At 40.9% G+C, this 27,623-nt stretch overlaps 1 protein-coding gene across 2 annotated transcripts in view; it reads right to left on the reverse strand.

Moving 5' to 3' along the window:
- Positions 1 to 27,623, reverse strand: part of DHRS13 (dehydrogenase/reductase 13) — a 321,157-nt gene that overhangs the window by 150,659 nt on the left and 142,875 nt on the right. For both annotated transcript variants that reach the window (XM_044054429.1, XM_044054430.1), the window contains one exon: positions 17,271 to 17,588. In XM_044054429.1, the coding sequence (XP_043910364.1) occupies positions 17,271 to 17,588 (318 nt within the window). The remainder of the gene's footprint in view (positions 1 to 17,270; positions 17,589 to 27,623) is intronic.

Below are 27,623 nucleotides of genomic sequence, written 5' to 3' on the forward strand. Positions count from 1 at the left end.
AACAGGGGTTAGCTGACAAATGATGTTTGGCAGAAGATAATTTTGACAGGTAGGTCACTACAAGGTCTGACCTAGGGTGTGAAAAAATAAATTTGTGGTTCTGGAGAACCTTATATAGTTTCAGATTTCTTGGGAGCAAATTGCTGGCTGCAAAGAAAATATCCTCTCATGGTGGCAAAACAGGAGGAACAGCTGAAATAACTCCTCCATTCTGGCAATAGTAAAAAAAAGATGACTCTCTAGGTGGGAAATGAGAAGAAAAAAAATCCCCACAGTCCGATTCCTCATTCTATGGAAGACGGACTTTAGAAACAAAATCTAAATCTAATTCTTGTCCCTCAGACTGAAAATCAGAATTTGAGAGAGAAGAGAAAATATTTTCCTTTTCAAATTCAGGAAAAACACAGAAAGTAAAGACTGAAAAGCCTGAAAAAAATCTTCTCAGTGTATTCTGTGTGATACAAGAGAAGAAAAATGTCAAAATTTGTTTCCTTTTCCTTGGACAGGATGTGTTAGCTGACCATTGATCACTTGAAGCTTGCAGGGAAGCACACAGTTCAACATTCTGAAGGTTTGGCACCCTAATCACTGACTTTGTACTGCTCTCCTCACTTGCACTAATTCACCTGTCATCGATCTTATGATAAACATCTACTGGGAAATAAAAAAAAAAGTTATGCAGTCACCATTAATGATGCATCTATGTTGTCCATTTTCATTCTTCCTCAACTGATGGGTCTCGGATCAGTCTCAGACGCTTGTACTAAACTCACTGATCCAGCTCTTGAGCTCCTTCCTTTATCCATAATGCCTCACTATCATGGCATATGTCAGACAGCGTTTGCTGCCCTAGCACTAACAACTGTATGACTCCATATCGTTATGAAAAGGCAAGACTGAAGCATTAAGAAAGGCTGGATCTCAAACAGGGAGCAATCAGGTTCCCAAAGGGACATCCCTTAGGTCTCATTAGGAACAAAGGGAAGGGGTTGGAGGGTGGGATGTTGAGGAAGAATGAAAATGGATAACACAGATGCATTGTTATGAGTACATAACTTTTGTATCTACTGTTACCGTTATCATTCATTCATCAACTGAAGGGACAGAGTCCCTAGCTAGATGAACCTTGGGTGGTCCTTATAGAAGGATATTCCAGTGTACAGTACAGCCAAATGCTGCCCACTTTCTGGACAGTATGTCTAACTTGCAATGAGCAATAAAGGTATGAGCATTGGACCAAGTGGCTGCTGCACAAATGTCATTTATAGATGTCCTTGACCAAAAGACAGTTGAAGTGGCTATAGACCTCGTGGTATGTGCTTTGGGGGGCTTAGGTAGGATTACCCTTTTTGTATATCCTTTGTTTATAAATAATCAGTCAACCCATTTAGCTACGTTCACTTTAGACACCGTTTTATCCAATTTGTTCTTGGAGACGGATACAAGCAATTGATCAGTTTTCCTGAGATCTTGGGTTCTGTGCAGATAAAATTTAAGCTGCCTGTACATGTGCAAAAGATGCAGAATGTATTTACCTTTGAGAATTTCAGAAAGAACAGAGGTAGATTTATGACCTGATTTATGTTGGATTCAGAAGCCACCTTAGGTAAAAAGGATGGGTTTGTGTGTAAGGAAACCCTATCCTTATGGAAGGTCAAGTAAGAATATCCTGTAGTTCAGATACTCATCTAACAGAAGTGGTAGTGACCAGAAAAGTTGTTTTCCAAGACAAGGACTTAAGGTCTATCTTAGCCGAAGGTTCAAATGGAGGGTGGATTAGAGCTAGCAATACAACAGGCAAATCCCAAGGGGGGAGAAGGATCTTTAACTGGGGGCCTGAGTAAAAGGGTACCCTTAAGAAAGGCCTTCACAACTTCTTTGAAGCCAAACAGGAGTAATTCTCACCTGAGTGAATATTAGAAATGGCTGCCAATTCAACCTTAACAATAGAATAACTTGTCCCATTGTTAAAAAAGGAAGCCAGAAAAATCAATAACTGCAGAGAATGGGGCGGAGAAGGGATCCAGGTCTCTCTGAAGTGCTCAAATCTGTAAATCCTTTCTATTTTTAAATTTTCCTAGTAAAAACTTTCTGAGAAAATAAAAGAATAAGACAAACTCGGGAGGAAAGCCTGAACTGTCTAGCCATCACTGGAACTGGAAAACATGTGATCAGCTTAAGACAATTGAGGTCTGGGTGTTTCAGCCCTGCTGGATGAGAAAGAAGGTCTGGACTTGGGTCCAGTAGCCAAAGTGGATGCAAAAAATGAGGTCACAGGAAGGAGAACCAAACCTGACAAGACCAAAAATGTGCAATGATGATGGACGTGCTCTTCAACTGGGATACTTTCTGTAGAAATTTGGGGATCAGGGATAATGGAGGGTAGGCATAAAGGAGACCAGAGGTCCAGTCATGAAACTAGAGCATCTCATGTTGATTCTCCCTGTGGAAAGACCAGGGCGAAGAAACTGCTGCACTTGTTGTTGAGGGGAGAAGCAAAAAGATGGCAAAATAGCTGGCCCAATCGATGGAAAATCCTTTCAGCCACTCTGAAAGATCATTCATGAGGCATCAAAGTGGACCTGCTTAGCTTGACTGCAAGCACATTGGTTTTCCCTGGTATGTGCGTTGCCATAAGAAAACTAACAGAAGAGAATGCCCCATTGCCTCTTGACACAACAGGCAAGATTTGGTCCCGTCCCCCCGTTTTTTGATGTACCAGACTACTGACATGTCTACTAGCATTGAAATCATACCTGAGGGGAGAATATCGTGAAAGGCCAGCAGCTCTAATAGGACTTCTCTCATTTCCAAAAAACTGATGTGCAAATTGGCCTCCTCTAGGGACCATGTACCTTGGACTGTCCTCCCCAAGAAATACCCCTCACCCAATTTGGGAGGGGTCTGTGTTCAACTTATAGATGTTTACTAGGCTAATGACCACAAAGACCTTTTTAAGCCTAGCCATGCATCCCAAATCTCTGACAAGTTCTGATATCTTTGATATGTGCAAGCATGGGCCTGGGAAATGAGCCATTTACAGGTGTACATTAGAGACATAGGTGCCAAACCTGGGATGAATTTCTGGTTTCTCATCCAATTGCCCAAGTATCACTTTTATTGGGTTAGGGAGGAACTCTGCTTCACATGGATGGGGAGCCTGTTGCATAGATGTGGTAGTCTCTGGGATATATACCTATCTCTCCAGCAGGTCCTATTTATATCACAGGTAAGGTTCAAGTCTCTAGAACAGGTAACTCTGGTGCGGTTTGTTTTCTGGATATGGAGGAGGTCCATCAGAGTGGGGTCTGAGAATGCTCTGTATGCCAGGGATAGGTCTCCACTCAAAAGCCTGTAGGAGACAGAATACAGGGATAGGGTCTTGAGGCTGTCTGCATAGGACATTTTGTTTATGCCCTATATTCTTTTAGTGAGGAACCTCTGTGGACATACCAATTGTTGGATATGCCTGGTTAGGTACATACCAAAGGGGGCACTGTACTCAATGACAGGTATGATGAATGCTGAATACAGTAGAACAATGACTTTCTTGGACTTAGATGCCATACCTTTGTTTATAAGTTGTGCAACATAGAATGATTTCCTCACCACTCTAGACACATGATGGTCAAATGCCAGATTACCATCTGTATGTGCCCTAAGTCCCTGACTACTGGGTCAAATCTAAGAGGCGCGTTGTCAATATGACATTTACCAGGGATGGAAGACTTCCCAAAGGATACTACTGTGCATTTCTTGGCATTTAGTTTTAGTCCATGGCTCTGACACTAGCTGTTTGTCTGTGTCAGCCCCTCCTGAAGAACATTTGTGTCAGTGTGACATTCATGGACAGCTCCTAATTTGCAGTCATCTATAAATGTATAGTCATCCAGAAACCACTGATGTTGGCCTTGACTTCTGAGAAGTAAATGCCAAAAAGGAGCGGTCCAAGAACTGATCCCTGAGGGATTCCACTTGTGACTGGCCTCTTTGTAGCGGTGGACTCCCCAGTTTTAACTTCCTGGGTCCTGTCTGTGAGCCAGTTGGCTATCCACTGGGTGACATACAGGTTTATACCTAACCTCTTGAGTTTGTCAACAATACCCGAGTGGGGTATTGTGTCAAATGTCTTATCCAGGTCAAGGTAGGCAGTGTGAACGATTTTGCCCTCATCCATTGCTTTGGTGACCTTCTCAAAGAAGTCCACCAGGTTGAGTCAGAATGATCTGCCATTGACGAAATCAAACTTGGATCCAGTGTCTGGAGGATTACTATATCTATATTGATAATCTCCATAGTAATTCTTTACATGGCTTTATATATAAGACTAGTGGGACTTATGGGTCAGTAGATGGCCCACCTTTGTACAGAGGGATGATTGCTGCCTTTCTCCATTCATGAGGCATGAAACCTGTTTGGAGGCTACAGTTAAATAGTAATTCCAGGGGCCCTGACAGGTCATGTTTCACGCTATTTAGAAGGCATTCTGGGATACTGTTTGGACTCATTGATGCAGTGTTCTTGGTTTTAGAGAGAGCATTAAGGACCTGTTCCCTAGTGACAGTAGGGGGAGTTATACTTGATATTTCCTGAGGGACAGTTAAGGGGGACAGGGGGTAAAGTTGGAGCTGAATTTATCAGCCAAGAGGTTTGCTATGTTTTCTGGCTCAATATAGGTGGCTCCATTTAAAATAAGCTCTGCACACAACTGCATATTGCCTTTGAGGTAGCAGACATAGCTAAAGAATGCTTTGTGGTTGTCTGTGCTACACCTCCTAATTTTTGCCATGATTTTCTTCCTCCTGCTATACAGCCTATTGATTTTGCGGGTTTTGAGTTAGTTCTGTACTTCTTCCTGGTGGACAAAGCTGCCTCTAAGCAGCTGTTAACATGCTTGTACAGGGCTTCTGTGCACAATTCTGCATAGGAAACAGTTTTCTCAGAGTTTATGGGGGCTTGAAAGTTTGCCAGGCTCTCACTTAACAGCAGGAGGTTAGCCTTAGAATAATTCCTGAATACTCCAGGTTTAGCAGGGGGTCCAGGGTTTATTTTTACTTCAAAGGAGAGCAAATTGTGGTCTGACCTTACCAGGGAAGGCATTACAGTACAGATTGTGCACCACTCTCCCATATTAGTGAGGACCAGAAACAGTATGGTTGCACCCCTGGTTGGTGTATTGATTACTGAATTTTGTAAACACAAACTCCCTGGACCAGATAATCTCTGTGCATGTACGTTTGGGGTCATATAGGATTCCCAGTTAATAGTGGGGTAATTAAAGACACCCACAAATATGGTATAGGGTTGGATGGTTAGTGTTTCTACCAAGTTTAAATACATGGTATGGGTTTCCTGGGTCATAAAGGAGGGCCTATAGCTTTCAAAGAATTGGTATTGGATTTTGCCTATGGTGATTTGAACATGGAGCAGCTCAAGTGCATTGTCCTGTTTGACTGGCCTTGAAGTATATTTATCTTTGATGTTAATAGAGATACCTCCACCTTTAGTGCTTTGTCTGTGAAGTAGCTGGCCTAAATGTGTGGAAGGCATTATAACCTAGTACTGTTGGTGTGCTCTCTGTGGCTTTAAATCATGTCTCAGTGACCGCATAGATGTCAGCATTCTCCAGGGTAAAAAGAGCTTCTAGATAGTGGAGTTTTTTTTTTTGTTTAGACTCCTAGCACTGAGCAGTAATACCTTTAGACTTTCTTGGTTTTGATTTGCTATGTCAAAAGTGCTTTCAGTTTGGCATTGCCTAAAAAAAGGTACTATGGGGGAAGACAAGGTTTTAGCTAATATTCGAAAGCCTAGAGGGGAAAGGTGCAGACCATCCCTGGCAAAATAGCATAGTCTGTTGAACATCTCCTTCCATGCTGACAAATACTGCACCCCCTTAGAATGACACCAGAAACTAAGCCAATTATTAAAATGACACAGTCTGGCTACTTGCTGTGGGAGAACAAAGGGGCGGCCTTGAGATACGTTTTTTGAATGACTCCACCAAGAAAGATGTTCCCTACAAATTTTCATGATCTTGACTGGAGTGTTTAAGGGAAGCTGAAGAATAGACCACTGCACTGAAAGTCTACTGCAAAACCCACATATGAAACTTTGACTTACGTGACTTGAGTTTTTGCTACTGCCATTGAGCCTAAGGCTTGTAACACTAGCATTGCTGGAGGAAGAGTGCACAAGATCACTTCATGACCTGAAATCTGAGGGTATGAGCTCTTAGAGGTAGCAAAGCTATCTGGTTGATCATAACTAGATGAGCATCTATGAACTCCAGAGTCTCAGTAGGTGTAAGTTGTGATTTGGTGTAGCTGAATGTGGTGCCCAGGTGACCTCATAACTGGAGCAAATAATCCCTTGCTTATACAATTCGATGCCTGGTCAGGGCAGTCAGTAGCTAGTCATCTAGGTATGGAAACACACAGAATATCCCAGCAGTCTCAGATGAGCTGTTACCACCACCATGCATTTGGTGAACACCCTCGGGGCTGTGGTGAAGCCAAAGGGAAATGCTCTGAACTGGTAATGACTGGCTCCCAGATGGAAGTGAATGTGTCTTCTGGGGAACCTGTTCATTTTGATGTGATCGCACACATCCTGAAGATCTATCCAACATGTTCATTCGTCCTTTCGCAGCACAGGCAAAATGGACTGAAACACGACCACCCAGAACTTTGAATATTTTACATATTGGTTTAGTTTGCCGAGAACCAGGATTGGTCTCAAGTCCCCCATCTTTTTTTGGCACTAAAAAGAATCTTAAGTTCCAGATCCTTGCTGATCTGGGGGTACTTTTTGGATGACTCTTTTTCTAGCAGCTTTTCTATTTCCAAGGTTGCTGTCTCCCTCTCTGATTGGGTGGTACACTGAGGATAAATTTTTTGAGTTTTTTGGTGGGAAAATGGAATGAAATAACTATGATGTTCTGCACCCAAGTGTCCTTTGTGATAGATGCTCAGGCTTCTGAGTGCAGAGATAAGCACCCCTGACTGCCTCTGGAGTACAGCAGCAGGGCAACCCTTCAGGAGCACCGGTACAACTTATCGAAGAAAGTATCTCTGAAGCCCTGGTTCTGCAGGTCACCTCTGCTGCAAGGGCAGCATCTTCCATTGGAATTCCCCCCTCTGCCCCAGGAAGAACTATTTTCTTGCGAGTCCTGGAAAGGTCCTCGGGACTTGTGAAACCACAACTTTTTTCATCTCGTTGATTCCGGGAGAAGGACCTCTGAGGAGTAGAAAAATAGATCTCAACAGCAGACAAAATCCTTCCATCCTGCTTACTTATAGGTTCATAGATAGGTACTAGGCTATCTGCCCGAAGGCATTTATAAGCCTAGCCAGAATGTGTTGGCTTTCGCCGCCCCCTTAGATTAGTTCCCTGTGCCTCTGTCCAGCAGAGCCACTAAAGTGATCCCAGGGGTAAACTTTTTTTCCCATCCACTCAAGGTTTCTCATGAAGAGTGTTAGCGAGGAGCTCTGCCTAATATAGATTAGAATCTTGTTCCAAAGCATGGGTAGTGTATGGGACAGGAATCTATCCATCCAGCATGTCCTATTTATTGTTGAGGTGAGGTTTAGATCACTAGAGCATGTGGCTCGAGGGAACATGGTTTCTTTAGGTGGAGCATGTCCATCAATTCTGGGTTGGACATGGCCTTGTATGTCAGGCAGAGATCACCTCTGAGTAGGCGGTATGCAACAGAGTGCAGCTGAAGTTTCTTCAGTTGAGTTGCATAGGGCATCTGTTTCAGGCCAGTGATCCTCTTGGTGAGGTACTTCTGTGGTCTTTACAGCTGTTGCAGGTGCCTTATCAGGTACATCCCAAATGCGGCATTGTACTCTATGATGGGTCTGATGAGTAGAGGGGCACAATGACCTCTTTTGATCTGGATGCGAACCCTTTTGTGATTAGGTGGGCCATGTAGAAGGATTTTCTAACCACTTTGGCAATGTGATTATCAAAGGAGAGATTACTATCTACTTGGATACCCAGATCCCTTATTACGTCTTCCGTATTTAGGGGACTACCACCTATGTGGTAGTTTGTGGGTACTTTGTTTTTTCCAAAGAGGATGATTATGCACTTTTTGGCATTTAGCTTGAGGCCATGATTTTGACACCAGGTATCCGTCTCAGTGAGACCCTTTTGAAGGATGTCTGTGTCAGCCGCAGAGTCAATTATAGCCCCTAGTTTGCAGTCGTTTGCGAACTTGGTCAGCCATAGTCCTCCTGTGCCTGCTTGTACCTCTAAGTATATGCCGAACAGGAGGGGTCTTAGGACTGAGCCCTGGAGAATGCCATTGTAACCGATTTAGAGTCGGACCTAGCTCCCACAACTCACCATGTGGGTTCTGTCCGTGAGCCAGTTGGCAACCCATCCTGTCCGAAGGGGTAGGACTTTTGGCCGCTGTAGCCTTAATGTCTCTGGGTCCCTGGGAAATGGTCTCTGGATTCAGAGCAGGATTCTTAAAGAGGAATTTGTGGGAGTCAGGTACTCTATAGTACCCATCAGGTTTCCTGGGAGATGGAGGCAAAGTATCAGAGGTAAGGTTGGATTTCTGGAGAATGTTTCCTTAACCTTGGGGTCAAATAAGGATGATCCATCAGAAAAAGCACTGATGAACGAAAACTTGAAGGGCTCCGCTGCATCCAGGCATGCTTCCTGACCGCAATGCTTGAACTTACATCCCTACACGAACCTTCAGCTGCACTAGAAATCAGCCTCATGGACGAGATGGAAGAGTGGCCAGTTGTTTTTCTGCTCCCCCACAAGCATGGGTCCTGAAAGAGATTTGGAATGTTATTTGGTCAAATCCCTCTGTAACCTAGTGAAGTGTGCCAGATAATTCAGCGAATGAAGGGTGAAGATTGCAGAGACATAAATGCGCTTGCCAAACCTGTCCAAGGCTCTAGATTCCCTATTGGGGGGGGGGTGAGGGGGGTGGACAAACGAGCTCTGTTCTGTAAGCTCTTCCTTGGTGTCTGCTGCCACCACCATGACACCTACTGGGACTCCCTTGCTCCAGTGGGTTCTATCCTTGGGTGGGGCTAAAAACTTAACAGCTCAGAGTGAGATGAGGTTGATCAACTCATCAGCCGGAGGGACCACCCAATATGTAACTGGACCAGTCCAGAAAGTCTGTAGAAACACCTACTCCTCCTGGGAAGGGTGTTGGGCAGACCATCCACCTCTCTTTTTAAGGAGTTCCAGGATCTCTCCAAAGGAGACATCTTCAGGTGAAGATCTGGGGGTCCCCACCCCTTCATCAAAGTCTGTCTTTGGTGATAAACTCCTCAGGGGAATCTAGGTGTCTGGTAAAGTATCAGAATTGGCTGGGGTGTCCTGTGCGAGGACTGTCTGAAGGCTAGTGCAAGATAGATGTCCCAGTGGCATGGACAAGAGAGACACTGAGCTTAAAAATCGGTGTAGGAAGGTACATAAACTGCATCTGAAAAGCTGAAGTACAGTCAATGTCACAGGTTCTCCATAAACAAGGAGAAAGTGTTTAAAGGGTAGATATATCTCTGGAATAAAACATCCAGTTAGACAGCATAAAGACTTGACAGACTTCAGGAAGCAAGGTCAACTCGACCAGACTGGCAGAAACATGGCCAGTCTGGAGGCTAAGAGCTCCATCCTGTATGAGATGTGAGAATGTGGGAATGTGGAAATCTCCCTAATGATTATAATAAAGCTATAAATACCAACAAATAATGATGCAGTGTAAACCCAAAATGTGCTTTTGATTAACTTACCTAGAATGGAAAGGTTACAAGGGCTAAGTAACTCTCCTTAGCATGGAGAACATCGATATCTGTGCAGTAACAGAAACCTGGTTCAAGGCTCCCGAGAGCACCCCACCACTACCAGGTTATACCTCATACCATGCTTTTAAGGCCCCAAAACTTGGACCGAACCACAAAAGGACGGGGAGTATCAATATTTGTCAAAGATACCCACACCTCCAGGTTGGTGGCACAGCACGAAGCATCAGAGACTATCCATGTGCAACTAACTGTGGGTAAAACTGCCTTCCAGTTTATAGCCTGCTACAGACCACCCTCCCAAACACAGGAACCCCACTTGGCCTTCCTGAGAATACTGGAAAATATGAAGGTCTTTCCAAACACCATTATATTGGGCGACTTCAACTACCCAAACATAGACTGGGAGCATTACTCTAGCTCCAACACCCTAGCCCAAAGGTTCCTAGAATTTATAAACTCAAATGCTATGGAACAACTTGTTACCACTCCCACAAGAGGGGAAACCATACTGGACCCGATCATCACCAACATGGGGACACTATGCTCCAGACCAGAAGTGTATCCCTCACTGGTAAGATCAGACCATAAACTAATCTCACTGGATATTCACATCCCAACCCCACCCCTGCCCAGAAAACCACAGTGAAAAACTTCTCTAAAGCAAATTTCACACTCCTCAAAACCGAGGCGAAATCCTTCAAAGCCCCCGGGCCTGTGGAAAATACGGCCCAGACCGCAGAATCCTTTATAAACGCATTCTATGAACACCTTCAAGAATGCATGGATCATGCAATTCCAAATAAAACCAAGACCCAATCCTCCAAAGCCAGACGTCCTGTCTGGTGGACCCCAGCCATAAACAAACTATACAATAGAAGGAGGAAGCTACTACATGACAGAGCAAAATCCCAAAAAGGGAAGGCATCTCTGATCAGTATTAGCAAAAAACTACGGGCACTCATAAAATCGTCTAAGGCCAGCTTCGAGAGAAAAATTGCACAGGACACTAAGGATAATCACAAGGCTTTCTTTAGTTATGTTAGGAACCTGGGTGGGATTTCCCAGATATGCTCAGAATTAGTCCAAAATGACAAAAAATACACTGAGCCCACAGACATTGCCAACATCCTAGCTGACAGGTTCCGTGCAAACTTCTCCCCCCCCCCCCCCCCACACCAAAAGGGCAAATATCTATCCCAACAGAGTGCTGCCCCCCTGACATCTCAGATACTCAGGTAAGAGCCACCCTCTCCAAAGCAAAAAACACAGCATCAATGGGACCAGATGGTGTCCCGGGCTGCGTCCTACATGAACTCCAAGAAGAGCTAAACCCAAACATAAAACTACTGTTCAATCTTAGCCTTACTACAGGAAATGTACCCAAAGAGTGGCGTACAGCAACAGTGGTCCCTCTCCACAAAGGTGGTGCCTCAACGGATCCTGGAAACTATCGCCCCATAAGCCTGACTAGCTTGGTCTGCAAAGCTATGGAAAGGATCATCATGGACCTCATAAATAAAGATATTGGGGCCCTACAGACACTGGATCCTACCCAGTTTGGCTTTGTTAAGAGCAGATCCTGCCTCTTAAACCTGGTCGATTTCTTTGAAACAGTCACCAAGGCCATTGACGAGGGGAAGGTGGTCCACACAGCCTACCTGGACCTTGCAAAAGCCTTAGATACAATACCCCACTCGGGCATTATAGATAAGCTCACCAGCTTAAATATAAACCCCTATGTCACTAGATGGGTTGCAAACTGGCTCAAGGACAGAACCCACATGGTTAGAATTGCTGGAGCCATGTCAGACTCCAAACCAGTTACAAGTGGCGTCCCATAAGGCTCAGTCCTGGGACCTCTCTTGTTCGGTATATATTTCTCGGCGGTACAGGCCAACACGGAAGGACTGTGGCTGACCAAGTTCACAGATGACTGCAAACTGGGCGCCATAATCAACTCTGCAGCCGACACAAGCATCCCCCAAAAGGGCCTCATAGAAACAGACAACTGGTGCCAGAGCCATGGCCTCAAGCTAAATGCCAAAAAGTGTACAGTCATCCCCTTTGGCAAAAACAAAGTGCCCACAAATTACCACATAGGTGGTAATCCATTAAGTACAGAAGAAGTCATTAGGGACCTGGGGACCCAAGTTGATAGCAATCTCTCATTTGACAACCACATGGCCAAAGTGGTTAGAAAAACATTTTATACAGCCCACCTAATCATGAAGGGATTCACATCTAGATCAGGGGAGGTCATCGTGCCTCTTTACTCATCCCTCATCAGGCCCATAATTGAGTACAATGCCCCTTTTGGGATGTACCTTACCAGACACCTGCAGCAACTGGAAAGACCCCAAAAGTACCTCACCAAGAAAATCAAAGGGCTCAAACAGATGCCATATGCTGCCCGGTTAAAGAAACTCCAGCTCTACTCAGTGGCATACCGCCTGCTCAGAGGCGATCTGTGCCTGATGTATAAAGCCATGTCCAACCCGGAATTAATGGACATGCTGCACCTCATAAAATCCAAATCCCATCGAGCTACACGCTCGAGAGACTTGAACCTCAGCACTGAAATAAATAAAACATGCTGGAGGGACAGATTCATAACCCAAAGGCTCCCTTCACTCTGGAATAAAATCCCAGTCCAGGTTAGGCAGAGTCCCACATTGACTCTCTTCAAGAGGAATCTTGATGAGTGGATGGGAGATCGTAGGTTTACCCAGGCTATCACTTCTGTGTCACTGTTAGACAGAGGTACAGTATACTAACCTCAAAAAAAGGCATAGCAAAATTAATTTAAAATGGGTGGCGAAAGCCAAACACATTCTGGCTAGGCTTATAAATGCCCTAGGGCAGATAGTCTAGTATGAACCTATGAACCTATGAACAGTATGCCCTAAAAGAATGTATGGGATGGAAGTATACCTGAATCTGAAATATCTACCATCATGAATCTTTCTTGTTCAAGACCAAGGGCAAAGCAGGAATACAACCAAGATTTGACAAACAGTGCCTACCCATCCATCCATATCCCCTTTTTCCCATTTTTGCACATGGGGTAGGGGTGTCACTTCAACAGTGACAATCTAGAGCCAAGGTTTACACTGCCAGGTGGCTAGACCTGCTGTGGTAGTTCTTCCACACCATACTCGCACACACACTCATACCTATGGCCAATTTAGTGTGCCCAGTCCACATACTGCACGTCTTTGGAATGTGGGAGGAAACAAGAGCCCCTGGTGGAAACGCATGCAAACCACAAGGAGGACACGCATAATCCATACAGAAGGCACCCCAGTTGAGAATCGAACCGGGGAATCTCTTGCCATGAGGCAACAATGCTATCTGTTGTGCCGCTATACAAAGTACCACTAACCTACCGCCATGCACTTCTGTAAGAATACAAAACTGTACAGTAGGAGGATGCCTAGTTACAATTTTAAGCTGAAACAGATTTGTTAAGAATAAGACTGCAGTTTACATATTCCAACAAAACTGAAGCAGTCCTATCAAGTGAGAGAGAATCATACTAATAAACTGCACTGGGCCTAAGAAAGTGAGATGTGTGAATACTTATCTGAGCCTGAATATCTGGATAAGGGGCACAAGGAAATTAGGCCTTTGGAAATAAAACAGAAGCCCCCCAGAAACAACAGAGCAGCAGCAGCCATGGAATGTCCCTTTATAATGGCTAAAGTTAGTAATAAGCATACTACAAATTTCACTGGGGATATGTGGAGAAAGGGGGACACCATTAGTCTCCCACCAATATTGGGAAATGTGAACTGCCGTAACTGCACTGGAGAGAAAAAAAAAATACCCGCGGCAAAGAAAGTTAGTTTATTATTGTAAGAAAGTACTTCTATATTGCACATCTTATAAACAAAGGGACTTTGTCTAGCTCTATGGATGTCATTGTCCCCATTTACTTAGCCCTCATTAGGCCAATCACTGAACATAATGCCCCCTTCGGCATGTATCTGTCCAGACACATGCAACAACTGAACGGCCACAGAGAAACCTTACTAAAAGGATATAAGGCCTAAACAACATGTCCTACATGGACTGACTCAAAGCCCTGTCACTATACTCTGTATGCTACAGACTAAGAAATTACCTCTGTCTGGCAGATGAGGCATTTTCCGACTCATTACTGATGAATTTACTACACATGAGCAAGTCAAAATGGCATCAGAAATACTTGGTCTGGGGATCTAAACCTTTTCTGCAACATCAACAGAACGGTTTGGAGGGACAGGTTTATTTTGCAGAGGATACTGCTGCTATGGAACAGACTTCCCATCCACAGAAAACAAAGTTCAAACCTGTCCATTTATAACTACAATTTATACCTATGGATGGGAAACAGAAAATTTACTCCAGGACTGCCCCCTGTACTAATAATGGACAGATGCATCTCCTAAATGCTTCAGCCCATGCATGGGTCCCCCCTCAAATTATCTATGGTATGATCCCAGTAATTCTCATTATGCAAACTATATAACTATTGACCATGGGATGGGTAAGGCCAATCTATAACCAAACAGGATAGGTTATTTAGAGCACAAGAGGGGGAATTGGCTAGGCTTAACATGGCCCACAAGGGCAGCTAGCCTAGTACTTGCCTATTAGCCTATGAATCTGAAAGAATCTTACAAAAGCAAATGAACAGTGAAGGGATGGTGAAACAAATAAATCTGCAAATGCTTACCTTCTCAAAAAAGATGAGTTCAGTTAAAAGCAACAGAGGTAATAAAGAAACTGGTGTCAATAAAATCCTGATAAGAAACCTGAAAATACACATCAAATATAAAAACAGAAACTGTTGCCTATGGCAGTTTATAAATGCAACTGCAATCTCACATACTGAAACAAATCTGAAAAACTGTTCTCTTTCACACAGCAATATGGGTAAAAAGGGAGAGGATAGGTAGCCTGTGAAAGTTTCAGATGCAAAGTCCTTCTATCCTTACTCCTGATGGGGATAAGTTCCAATCCCAGCTCTTTCATTAACTTGTTTTCAAGCATAAGAAATCCCTAGCATAGCTCAATTTATGACATCACAAGGCACTCCACTATCCATTTCACAATCTTGTTCCTGGGACACAATGCATATACAAAACATCTCTCTTCTGTTTAACCTAATTTGTCTACCCCCTTTTGTCCTCTATCTCTCTTGAAACATCTATCACTCAGTTCAATAATTTCCTAATATTTTTGATCCTCTTGCACTCGAGTTGCTTCTACATTTGATTCTTTTACTTTTATAACAGCTTCCTCCAAAGTATCAAAATTACAAAAATGCCTTAGAAATAGACAAGAAAGATAAATTTTAGCATCATCTATTTACATTCTTTTATCACATCCACAATATGCAAATGATAGTTTAATGCAACACCCATGTAGACATACTCCACAAATACAAGTCTCCCTGCCACAGATAACTTTATCCCCAGTTTTCACAATTGCTACAATATCTGTTTTTGTTATTCCAGTTACCATGTATCAGGTACTTACCATGATACTGATCTATAAGGAAGTTAAACAGCCTAACCTTACATTCTCCTTGTAGTTTTTAGCCCTTACAGTTTGTGTATGAATAACCTATAGATGGGCAGAATAAGGATATAATGGTATAGTTACTTGGTGCTCCTATCCATGAGGGATATGGACACCAAACCAAGGGTGAGTTTACAGTTTCCAATTCATTCACCCAGGTTACATCTGAACAGAGTAACAAAAGTACTTTGCTTTATGCAGACAGTAAGACAATTCCCAGTAAAGCATTATTCTCTGATACCTACCTATCCCTTCAACATGTTATATTTATATTGCAATGGAAATTGAGATCCCTCAAGCAGGTGTTCACATCACCTCAAGTTATTTCTGAGCCAAATCCCCTCCTAACCACTGACCTCTCCTTCACTGCTCACTCATTCTTTGGACAGCAAGAGGTGAGGAAACCAGAAGCAGGACTTTCATCTGTGAGGAGGAGGATCAGGTTTTTGCCTTAAGCCCTATTCTCCACTTTGCATGCCAAGCAACCTACTTATTTAATGTAGGGCATGTGACTTACTCAAGCAAGTGATGCAGCCCCTCAAGATGGGTCTATATTACGACGTTGAAACGCCGTAACATCAAATACCTGAACACTAAGTATTTAGCAAAATTCACTTCTGCAATTCACTGAATACTTGTCTGGCAAATAAATACATGCCCTGCAACGCAACAGAATCAAGTCTAACTAAACTAAACCCACCCATGCGAGTGGCTGCGGCCCCCACACCCACCCTAACTAAATATACCAACTCTGAGATCGCACTACAGTGGAGAAAAGGGCAACACTGTGTAGTTGGCCAACTACATATTTGCCCAAGCATTCAGCGAATCGCGGAAGTGAATTTCGCTGAACACTTGGCATTGACGTGATCAATGTTACGGCGTTTCAATGTAATATAGACCCCCCCCCTCAAGGTTACTCTATTCCCCTTGAAGCCTGATCTCCAATATGGTCTACAGTCTCCACCAGGAACCCTCATCATGAGACGGTGCCCCAAGTATATGCTTTACATTCCTGTCCCCTCCTTGAGAGGTGGAGCAGACTAAGCCACTTCAATCCTCCCTTCTCATGCCAGTTTCAGCAAGGAAGCAAGTCACTAACAGAACTCTGGTATCCTGGGTCACTGGTCTTTACCTCTCTATGCCAGAGCTGGTGCTTCCAGACTACTTACCACATTAACAAAATTCAATGTCAAGACTTTTTAGACTCTACTACTGTAATGTAGAACATCAAGGCAACCCCATTTAAACTCACAACCACCTTCTCTGTTACAGAATTTTGATTACACCAATCTCTTTCAACAAGAACTAGCAGACAACATTCTTACTCATCAACTCAAGAAAAACATTGAATAAACAAGCTTAATTCAACTATTTGTAGTTTTTAGTTCTCTAACGCCTAGAGGCAGCCACCTTTGGAGAGCACAACATTTAAAAAAAAGAATTATAAATCAATATGTATCCAAAAGTATATACAACTATTCACTAATTTAATAGTTTTGGTAACTTCTTGCCTACTGTATTATTGTTGTCAACTGTTAATTATACCTTACCAAAAGAAGCCTTGGCTGTCAAAGGGCAGCTGCAATGCCAATCACATATATCAAATTATTCAGTCCCAGCAGAGTTGTCCCACCTTTTACTCCTCCTCACCCTCCATATATTCACTCTTAAATATCTACACCTCATTCTGAATAATATGATTGAGAGGCAAAAGCACAGAGACACACAGCAGGTATGTGATAACCCTTAAGTGTTTCAACCAAAGGACTATCACACAAGACTACTTCTAAACAAACTTATAACCACCTGGGCAGAAGTGAAAATTGCAGGATACAAGTTAAAAAATGTATTTCAGACACAGAACAGGACTACTGGAGGTAAACAGTGACAATGCACTATAAAAGGACACAGAAATGTACATACCTGGATGGGCAGCATAGCAGGTCACATTTGTTCCCTCAAGTTTATTAGCCAACTCGCGTACAAACAGGATGTTGCAAAGTTTGCTGTCACTGTAAGATCGAACCTGTTGTATAAAACCCTTCTTTTCTGGGTTCAGAGCATTGAAGTCCAGTTTCCCAAACATGTGCATGTTTGAAGCAACAACCACAATACGGCTTGGGCTGCACTCTTTCAAACGCTGCAGCAACAAGTTCGTCAGGAGGAAATGACCCAAGTGATTTACACCAAACTGCATGTTAAAACCATCTGAAGTCCTGCCACCAGCATGTATTCCCACACCTGCAAACCACAACAAAAGGAGTCAGTCTGCAGTGCTCTTGCATCTCCTTATCACCACCTATTTTCATTTGCTTCCACAATCCATCATATCTTAGGTTTTATCCTTGCTACTTTTCAGATATCCCTCACGTACCTCCTCAATGACAGTTACAATACGGTTTTGATGTTTAACTATCATCTAGTCACTTGCCTGGAGAGGAGGGTACGCACTACTTATCTGCCATTAATATTGTGCTAGTTCTGCCTTCATTACTACCACTTACTAACAAGGCATGTACACAGAAAAGTACCAATGGCCATACTGCAGGGCAGCATTTATTGAGGTTTGTTGATCAGGGTGGAGTGCTAATCCATGTGGCCTATATTTCAGACTTAGCCCAGATGTAAACACATAACTGTGACTATGTATAGCAAATTACCATTTCCTATGGAGATCTTCCACAGTAAATTCCGGTACTCTCATTATTGTAAACTGGCAATAATTCACAAAAAAAATCAAAAATGCTAAATTCCATGGCTGGCATACCAGAAGATTAATCATCACTCTCTGTTACACAGTTAAGCTCAGCCATCCCTCTATGTGAGAAGAAAAGTCAGAATCCTCATAGTGACACCCTTCCCAAATTTTAAATTAAATTTGCAAAAATACTCAGCTGCCTTGAGAAAAGATTACAGCAGGATAAAATGAAGACACACCCCCTTGGTGGTGCAATGACATTATTAGCCAAGTAAATATGCAATAATACCTTTCCTTTGTCACAAAAGAAACATCAGATAGGTACCCTAATCAGTAACACAAAGCCTCCTCTGCACATAAGGTAACCTCAGCTAGTACTAGACTAAGATTGTATATACTGGGAACAAGCCCTTCATGATAGTGGTGGTGAGCTGTTCTAGCCTCCTCACTGTTAAAGGAGGGTGTCGCAGGATAAGACTACGGATGCTATTGTTTGTTTGTGTCTTTCGGCTTTTCCCGGTTAGGGGTCGCCACAGCTGAACTCCGGTCCGCTAATGATTGGCAGTACATTTTTACGTGCCGAGTTTGCCAGCCCTGACGCACAACCTTCAACGAAGGTACGCCAATTCACACGTCGCCACACAGAAGACGTTCTAGCTGAGAATCGAACAGCACAACGTCTTGCTGTGAGACGACAACGCTACCGCAGCACCACCACCGCAATATAAGACTATGGATACTATATGAATTCTAAAATCTGTTATCCAAGAGAAGTGGGCAACAGAGAAAATTAATAAATTCTCATTGTGACTACATACAGCCTTTACAGGAAATCTGGCAGAAAAGCACCCTTAAGATGTCATGCTACTACTAGAAGGCTGAGCAAAGTATCCCTGCCAGGGACAGGGCTAGCAAAGTCGGTCCAACAATTAGGGACTCCTATATTGCCCCAGAGAGGACTAGAGGTAACAGGTCACTAAAGACTTGCTGTAATGGTAGCTCACATCATCCACAAGACTTTACCAGCATTTGTAGTCTACATTCTTCTAGTTACCAACTCCCATTTGTATACTTTGAGACTCAGAACATGACTTGTAATGTCAAGGACTCACTTTTTTAATGAACTTGGGTGTAACAGCAGGCATACCTAGTTACAAAATATACAGCTTTTTAAGTAAACTATTACAGCAGAAGGTACCCCTAAAGCTTTGGAAGCAGGCTTGCTGTTATATCCTTGACAGGATACAACCCATATAGCTTAGGTTCCAAGGAATGGCTTATGTTGTCTGCTAGACTTCAGCCCCCAGTTCATCAAGGGCCCCAAAAGGTGTTCATTGTGGTTTCTCTTCAAAAAGAAACACGTTCACCTTTTGTCCATTATCTGTATACATACAAAGATGTTGCCTGTATAACGAGATGGTGTATTAAAAAAAAAAAAAGACAACCCAGCCTCACTGAAGGATTGTAAACTGTCAGTGATAGAAATGACCACGACATTAAGCTCAGTTATATCACATCTTAGAAGTATAGCCATATCAGATCAAAGCAATCTAAATTTACCTAGCCAAGCAGAAAATCATGTCTACTCAGTTTAATCAATTGCCAGGTGTCTGTTTAATCTTTCAGGTTCCCCCCCCCCCAACTGACCCCAGTTGAACTGTCCACTGAATTAGTAATCATCTGTTAAATCATTTACCATTATTAAATTTCAAACAGTCAGTATCATCCTGCCATACCGTATGTTGAGCAGTTCTAACATAATCACAACTGTTTTAGTAATATTGAAATGTTCCCAGGGAAAAAAATACAGGAGTTACCTCCAGTAGTCCTGTTCTGTGTCTGAAATACATTTTTTAACTTGTATCCTGCAATTTTCACTTCTGCTTGCTTGACTGGTACCTTGAAGCTCCTCACTTATTGGTTCAGAAATCTATTGTAGATAAGGGGCAGTGAATTTTATTTCTTGGCAAAGCAGTAACCGGCATTAGCTGTGCTTTAGAAACCATCCTGGCCTGTAAAAAGATCATTGCTGCTACACTGGAGTAATGTTTTTTTCAGATATGCAGTTTTTGCAGCGGTTAACATTGCCAACTCACAGCATGAGGTTCTCAGGTTCGATCCTCAGTGGGTGTGCCTTCTGTGCGGAGTCTGCATGTCCTCCCTGTGGTCGTGTGGGTTTCCTCTGGGTGCTCCAGTTTCCTCCCACATCCCAAAGACGAGTTGTAGGTGGATTGGACACTCTAAATTGGCCCTAGGCATGAGTGCATGCATATGTGTGCCTTCTGTGGGGAAGGTTGGGTGCCGGGCTGGCAACTCGACACTGTAAAATTCCACTGCCAATCATGAGCGGACAGGTGATCCGCTGTGGCGACCCCTAACTGGGAAAAGCCAAAAGAAGAAGTGAGCTGGGGGTGGGATTGGTTAAAGTTTCATTTGTAGTATTTATGGTGCACCTATAGTCTGTAGAACAGTGAGGCTTCTTAGTAGTAGTCATAGATTTGGGGATGGGTAGTTGCCTTGAGTTTTTTTTTTTTTTTTTTTGTAATGCAGCATCAGATGTGTTACACTGATATTCCCATTTCATTTTTTGAACATAGAAACATTTCCAGCAGTAAGCAGATACAGTTCAGTTTTTAGGAAGTTCTGTGGCTTAGGAGGGGATTATTCCTGTCTGCTTTTATTTTGTGGGTCAGGCAGTGAAAAATGGAGTAAAGCCATTTATCGTATGTAGAGTAGAGGAATACCTTGATGGACAAAGGAACAGGAGGGTGAAGTTTAGTGTTGACAATGTATGATGTAGGAATGTCGAAGTCACTAGAAAAATGAAGAAAAATCAGGATGGTGAAGCCCCTGAATATTCAAGATTTAAATCCTTGCCAGCTTCGGTTTTACAAGGCTAAGAAAAACAAGTGTTCTAGGAAAAATCACTGCCACCAAAATAAAAAAACAAAGTCAAGCTTGAACGGTCTCAAAAATATATACCATCAAAGGATCACAAATTATACACTACTGAATTCATTGGACAGAACTATAATAAAGACTCTGGATACCGTAGTCAATAGAAAATGGTTTAATGGTAGATGAGCACTGTATTCCAGTGTTGTACAAAAAAACATTTAAGTACAGTTACAATTTTTCTTACAGAGTAAAAGCTAGGAATGTGGGCATATGGGGTGAATGACTGAAACAAGATCAAGTCATCAGTCGATAAAAATGTACAAATCATTGGTCATAGAAGTTTAAAATTTGCCAGTGGCTCTCTCCCTTTACTAGTTTGAATTGAAAGTCCTGTAGTACACCAAAATATAGATCTAGTCCAGAGTCTCAGGCTTGATTTACTGTTATACCAAAGTTAACAAACAAACATGGCCTAAATAGCAATCTTAAATAAATATCAAATAAGTGTAGTAAATAAAATAAAATAAAATAAAATACGGTTGGGTTACAAGATGAAAACTTGCTGGACTAATGTGAATCATGATTTCAAATCCTTTTAGCTCACAAATGTCTTGTCTTTAGAATGCTTAGTTACATAAAAGGAGGAGATTATAAACTATATTAGAACAAATTTCATATTAAAAAATATATCCATGTTTGACTCAATAAACTAAAAGGCCAAAAATCGTGAGATGTCCTAAACAGTGCTTTTGCTACAAACGTCTTCAGATCTGCCTATTGTTAATGTTAATCTTTTAATACTAATATGATGGTTGGGTCTTGGGAATAACTTTCTGTTGTTTCGTGTTTTAGTAGTATGACGTGTATCTCATGAATTTACTGAATTAAAGGATGCAGTCCGACATATTCTTAAACCGTCAGTACACTGCATCGCACAATCACAGAGGTGCGGTGCCCAGGCATTTTGGGTGAGGGATCTCCCTATCACACTAGGGGAGAGAACAGGGTGGGATCATGAGTAATGGTCAATAATTAGTTAAATATCAAATTCACAGATTGTTACAGAGATAGCACAGGATTCGGGATATTATAAATAAATGGACTGTATTATTTAATAAAATTAAATGAAGGCAAAGAAACAATGAATTATGGATAAAATGATAGCTCAATAGGTTAAATACTAGATTTTCAGTTTTTGAACATGAAGTGTTATCTAATGCACATCCACTGTGTTGCTTTTTTTTCTCCTTGCTGTTTGGTGTACCTTTTCCATTTTGGCGGCAGTGGAAAAGGTGCTTGTTGAAGGGAGCATTTGTTCGTACATGTAGTTCTTCTCTTCTTTTTGAATTGCTGACCATTGCATAAGACAAAGTAATTTGTGGTCGCTTGGTGGGGCTGGCAGTGTGAATCATTTCCCTCTGCTTAGTTTTCTGCTGAGGAACAGTATTCAGGTTGCTAGATTACCTCAGATTAGCACAAGAAAATATGTTTCCTTTTTTTAAAATCTTAGAAATCCCATCTTAAATTGTTTTTTTTTTTCTATTCTATAAGTTTCTGTTTAAACAAAGTAATTCTGTCTATTGATTGTGACAATAGAATAGAGTGAATGTCACCCTCAATAGAAGAAATTAGTTCATCACATAGTTTTATGACCTCTGGTTTTAAGGAAATTTCTATAGGTTCAAAAAATGCATTCGTCGAGGTCATATACTGGAACGATAAACCCAAACTCAGATGTTGCCATAGTCTTAAAAGTTCTGGGCATGTATCATGGAACGTGGGCATTTTTAAAATACGAAACTCACAAGACAAAGTTTTAGTTTGTAGATAAGCATTAAAGCTTAGATGCTGCCATTGCAGCTTTTTCAAATTGTACATTTTCTTTGCAAACAACTGAAGCTTTACTTTATATTGTTGAACAGACTGTTCCATGCTTGGGTCACATGAAAGTTCATCTCTGACATTAGAAAATTCATTAAGCATTGGCTTGCTCTTCACTTTAATTCAGTAAATGCATCAGATACACATCATATTACTTAAAAAAAAAAAAAAAAAACAAGCACAACAGAAATATTCCCAAGACCCAACCATTATAGTACCATTAAGCGATTAATATTTCCAAACTATTACGTTTTCATCTTTTAACCCAACCTGTTTATTTTATTTTTATTTAATACACTTATTTGATATTTAAGATTACTAGATTACTATTTCAGCTACATTTGTTAACTTTGGTAAAACTGTAAATCAAGCCTGAGACTCTGGACTAGATCTCTATTTTGGTGCACTACAGGACTTTTAATTCGAACTAGTTAAGGGAGAGAGTCAGCAGGTAATTTTAAACTTCCATGAGCAATTATTTGTACATTTTTAATGACCAATGACTTGATCTCGTTTCAAACACTCCCTCCATATGCGCACATTCTTGAGTAAAACTGCAACTGTACTTAACTTTTTTGTATAATACTGGAATGCAGCACTCATCTGCCATTAAACCATTTTCTAATGACTATGGTATACAGAGTCTTTATTATAGTTCTGTCCACGGAATTCAATAGAGTAGAATTAGTGATCCTTTGACACTATATTTATTTTGAGATCGATCACGCTTGGCTTTCGTGGCAATGATTTTTCCTAGAACACTTCTGTTTTTCTTAGGCTTGTAAAACTGCAGCTGGCCAGGATTTAAGTCCCAAATATACAGGGGCTTTACCATCCTGACTTTTCTTCAGTTTTCTTTTTGAAGAGGGATCAATATCATTACTTGGAATACTACTGGCTTAACTACCTCTATAAAACTGGAGAGTCTGAGTTACTTAAGACAACTAAACCCTTGGATTACTAGTAGCAGTTCAGGAAGTTCGCTTACATGCCCAGCAGCATAAGGCATAAGCAAGGAGTTATTAGGCCTCAAAAGAGGTATCTATACATAGGAAAGCAGGATGGAAAGGTGTAATAATACTTATAATTTCTTATGTTTGCCCCTTACTGCAGGATGTCATAAAGATGACCAAAAATATTACAATGGAATTAAGAGGTACACTGGAGTGATCTAAACTTCACTGTTCATTGTTCAGCATTTTTTCTTCCAGGTACTGCACAAAGAGTTTCCTACCAAGATAAAGATCATGTTGGAGTTTATGGAGGGCCTGGCATTACTTATGGGAGAATGAAATATATTAACTTATGTTAACGATGTGGGAAAATGGACCAACAGCATTGAGGCTTCCCAGATTAGGGCATTATTTGAAAGCTTCTAACAGGGTCACACGTTTTATGCATGCCTTAACTATTATGCAAGGTAGTACACAGCATACTTATTCTAGGAGATTTAAATCTAGATCTTGGACAGACAATTGTTTTATTACAACACAGCAGGTCTCATTAATTAAATCAGCATGGACGCATGAATCCATCCAATTGCGATTTCTGATAATGAATGTTTGGGCAATTTTTGGCAACAATTGGATGAGCCAAATTTACAGAAGTACTGGTGTCGTCCTACTGCTTAATTGAGAAAAAAGGTTTGTTGAATTGATAAGACTGCTAAATACAAAATCTGGATTGTTCTACAGATGGAGGACAGATATGCAGTGTTGGAATGAGAAAGTTTAAGAAAAAATGTTGTATGCTAACCAACTATGAATAAAAGAAAAAAAGGTTTAAAATTAAAAACGGATGAAATGGTAGAGTTCAAAAACAAAATGTTTGATGGGGAAACGTAGAGGTGATAGATTAACCTGAAATAGGACACCAAGGCACTGCTTGCTAGCAAGTATGACTTCTTGAGGCAAGCTTTAATGGATAAATATTTTACAATTCTACAGTTTATCAAATGCCCTAGATACAAGACCAAGACAATGTAGGTCACTGAGAATAACAGTTGATTTACAAAAGGATATTTCATACAGAGATTTGGTAGTTATAGGGGTGATGTTCCAGAATAACAGACTACTTCAGAGAGAAAACAAGTGTACAAGTTTATCTGCAAGGGTTGACCTTGCCTAGGATGATTACAGAACATGCTTATAAAATTGTTAGCCCGGTAGTTGTTGACGAAGTATTGGAGATCATAAAGACACAAGCTTCGAGTAAGATCAGGTAGTTATGGTATAGCAAGTAAGGTGTGCAGACTAAGGACATATTAGCTAGCTATCTGCTTAAGTATTAAATGAAGTCTTAGAAAACAAAGATGCATGGGAAAGGCAAACAACAACAGTTAAACCTAAAGAGTATAAGACTCCAATCAGCATTCTGTATATAGATCTATTTCAGGATTAAACCATGGACTACAAATTGTTCATGTCTATTACAACACACTTGACACCATGTGCTTCCCATATGATACACAATGATCAATGTGGCTTTCTTGGTGGCAGTACGGTATGGACAATATTTTGAAAATGTGATTAGTAACTGAAAGGAGTCGGGTGGAGCAGAAAGTATTAGTGACTGTCAAGTTAGAAGTCAAGAAAGCATTTGACAAAGGTGAAGTGGAATTATATGATGGTTTTGACATCATTTGAATTTGCAATCAAACTGGCAGATTTGGTTAAGACAATATATATGGTTTCAAAGCAAAAGAAAAAAAATATGTGGGCTTGTTAATGTCATTTCCCCGTCTAGAAGGGCCAGACAGGGCTGCCTGATATGGTTCACTCTTCTGTTTGCAATGGCAGATGGAGATGATGTGAAAATATTGCATTTTTTTACATATTTTGATTTAGATAACCAAGTCTGCCAAGGATGCAACTACTTCAATGTTTTTTTAAACACTTTTATTGAATTATCACTTGTGAGATAGGTACATTTACATTTATACAAAATAATCAAATTGTATTAACAAGTTCACGTTTACAAGCATTATACTTCACATTTATTACTATATATCACATAACCTAAGCAACACTACATAAATTATTAAACTCCTGCCCTTTTTTAAACAAAAAACATCTTTATTAAACCATCACTTACGACATAGGCAATCACACACTATATAAATAAAAACAAACCACACACTGACACAATCCTAGTTGTAAGCATTTTACTTCACAAAGCATGCTGACACTTCAGGAAAATAAATGCAGAGTTTAATGTTAATAACAATAATGAAGTGACTAGACTTAAGAATAATATATAAGGAGGTCCAGAATACGATGAAGCCTTTCTTATGAATTTTGCTAGAGATGCCATTAACAACAAAATTACTACTACTACCTATCAGGAGTTATTTAGAAGTTTTTTTCTGATTTAGATAGCACATTAACAGGACTAATAAAATTAATTTTTAAAAATGGCTCTAGTATTAAGAAATAACTGGAAAACGGTAATTTGAAAAGTCATGAAAAAGTAGGAAAGAAAGTTACTATTAAGTGTGGTATATGTACCCAGTGCGGGTATATTATTAAAAAAGAGCGATTATATATCTACCTAGTAGAGACAGACTTACACAGGCTAAGAGATATAATAATTACAGCAGTAACTGGGTGATTTATTTGGCTACCTGCAAGCTACGTATGGCATTTTATGTAGGAAAAACTGAAACAGCTTTAAAATGCAGGATATATCAAAACAAAGAACACCCACAATGCCCTAGATAAACATTCTTTGAGCTACACGGAAGCCAAGTTTTTATTTTTTGTGCTTAAAGAAATACCGTGCGAGTTAAGAGAAGAGCACTGGGAATCAAAGAGTATCGAGAAATTTACTGGCAGTTTTAAAGGAAAATGTGGGGCCTAGATTTAATGAAAACATCTCCCTGGCACCAGTTCTTAAGAGCATCTAGACCGTAAAGAATTATATCAAGTTCATGTACTGAAAAACTTTTTATGTACATTTTTACATGTTAACTATTATGTATCTTTAAGTGGAGTTTATCCATATGATTTTTTTAAATCATTTTATTATGATAGTTTTTGATATGACTTTATGGTTTCTATTCACTTTTTATTCCCCCAGGAAAATCTGTAACAGTATTTACTACTTTTAGTGAATGTATGGCAATTACTTTGGCCACTGGGTGTAGTAAAGTATTAATTATGTATGTTTAAGTATTTCTAATTAGATATCTATTTAACTATTTTTTTCATTAATTTATCTTTTTGTAACTATATAGGAATGTTTAATACGAAGGGAAGGTATCTGATCTGTTAGGAAACGGTTCAGACCATGTTTTTTATGTTGTACTATTCAGGAATTCTTGTGTACAAATTTATAGGGAGTTTTTAAATTTATTGTACTATTTAATTAATTAGAACTCTTACTGGTGGAATTCAATAATTAGTGCATATATTTACTGGATTCATTGTGTGGGAAGTGATATCTGAAGAAGTCGGATGTCTTAGGATGAAAAACACACTTATTAAGTTAAGCATATATAAATATATATCTATATCTATTTACATCTATATATATATATATATATATATATATATATATATATATATATATATAGGGGATTCAGTAAATCCTCCGTGTAAGACTAAACAAGTCTTACTCGGAAACGGCCGCCTAAGAGTATGATGTCAGCGCGCCATGCATATTCATGAGGGCACGTTGACTCAACTCTAAGGCCAACACGGACCGGGGAGGAGTGCAGCGGGCGTATCAGACTGCCGAGCAGTCCAAATATCCACACCCCTGCAAGTGCCTAAATCTGCAAATGTCAGCAGATATGAGTG

Source organism: Protopterus annectens, chromosome 13.part0 (assembly GCF_019279795.1).
Source record: "Protopterus annectens isolate FY-2018-M chromosome 13.part0, PAN1.0, whole genome shotgun sequence".
Classification (NCBI taxonomy): domain Eukaryota; kingdom Metazoa; phylum Chordata; order Ceratodontiformes; family Protopteridae; genus Protopterus; species Protopterus annectens.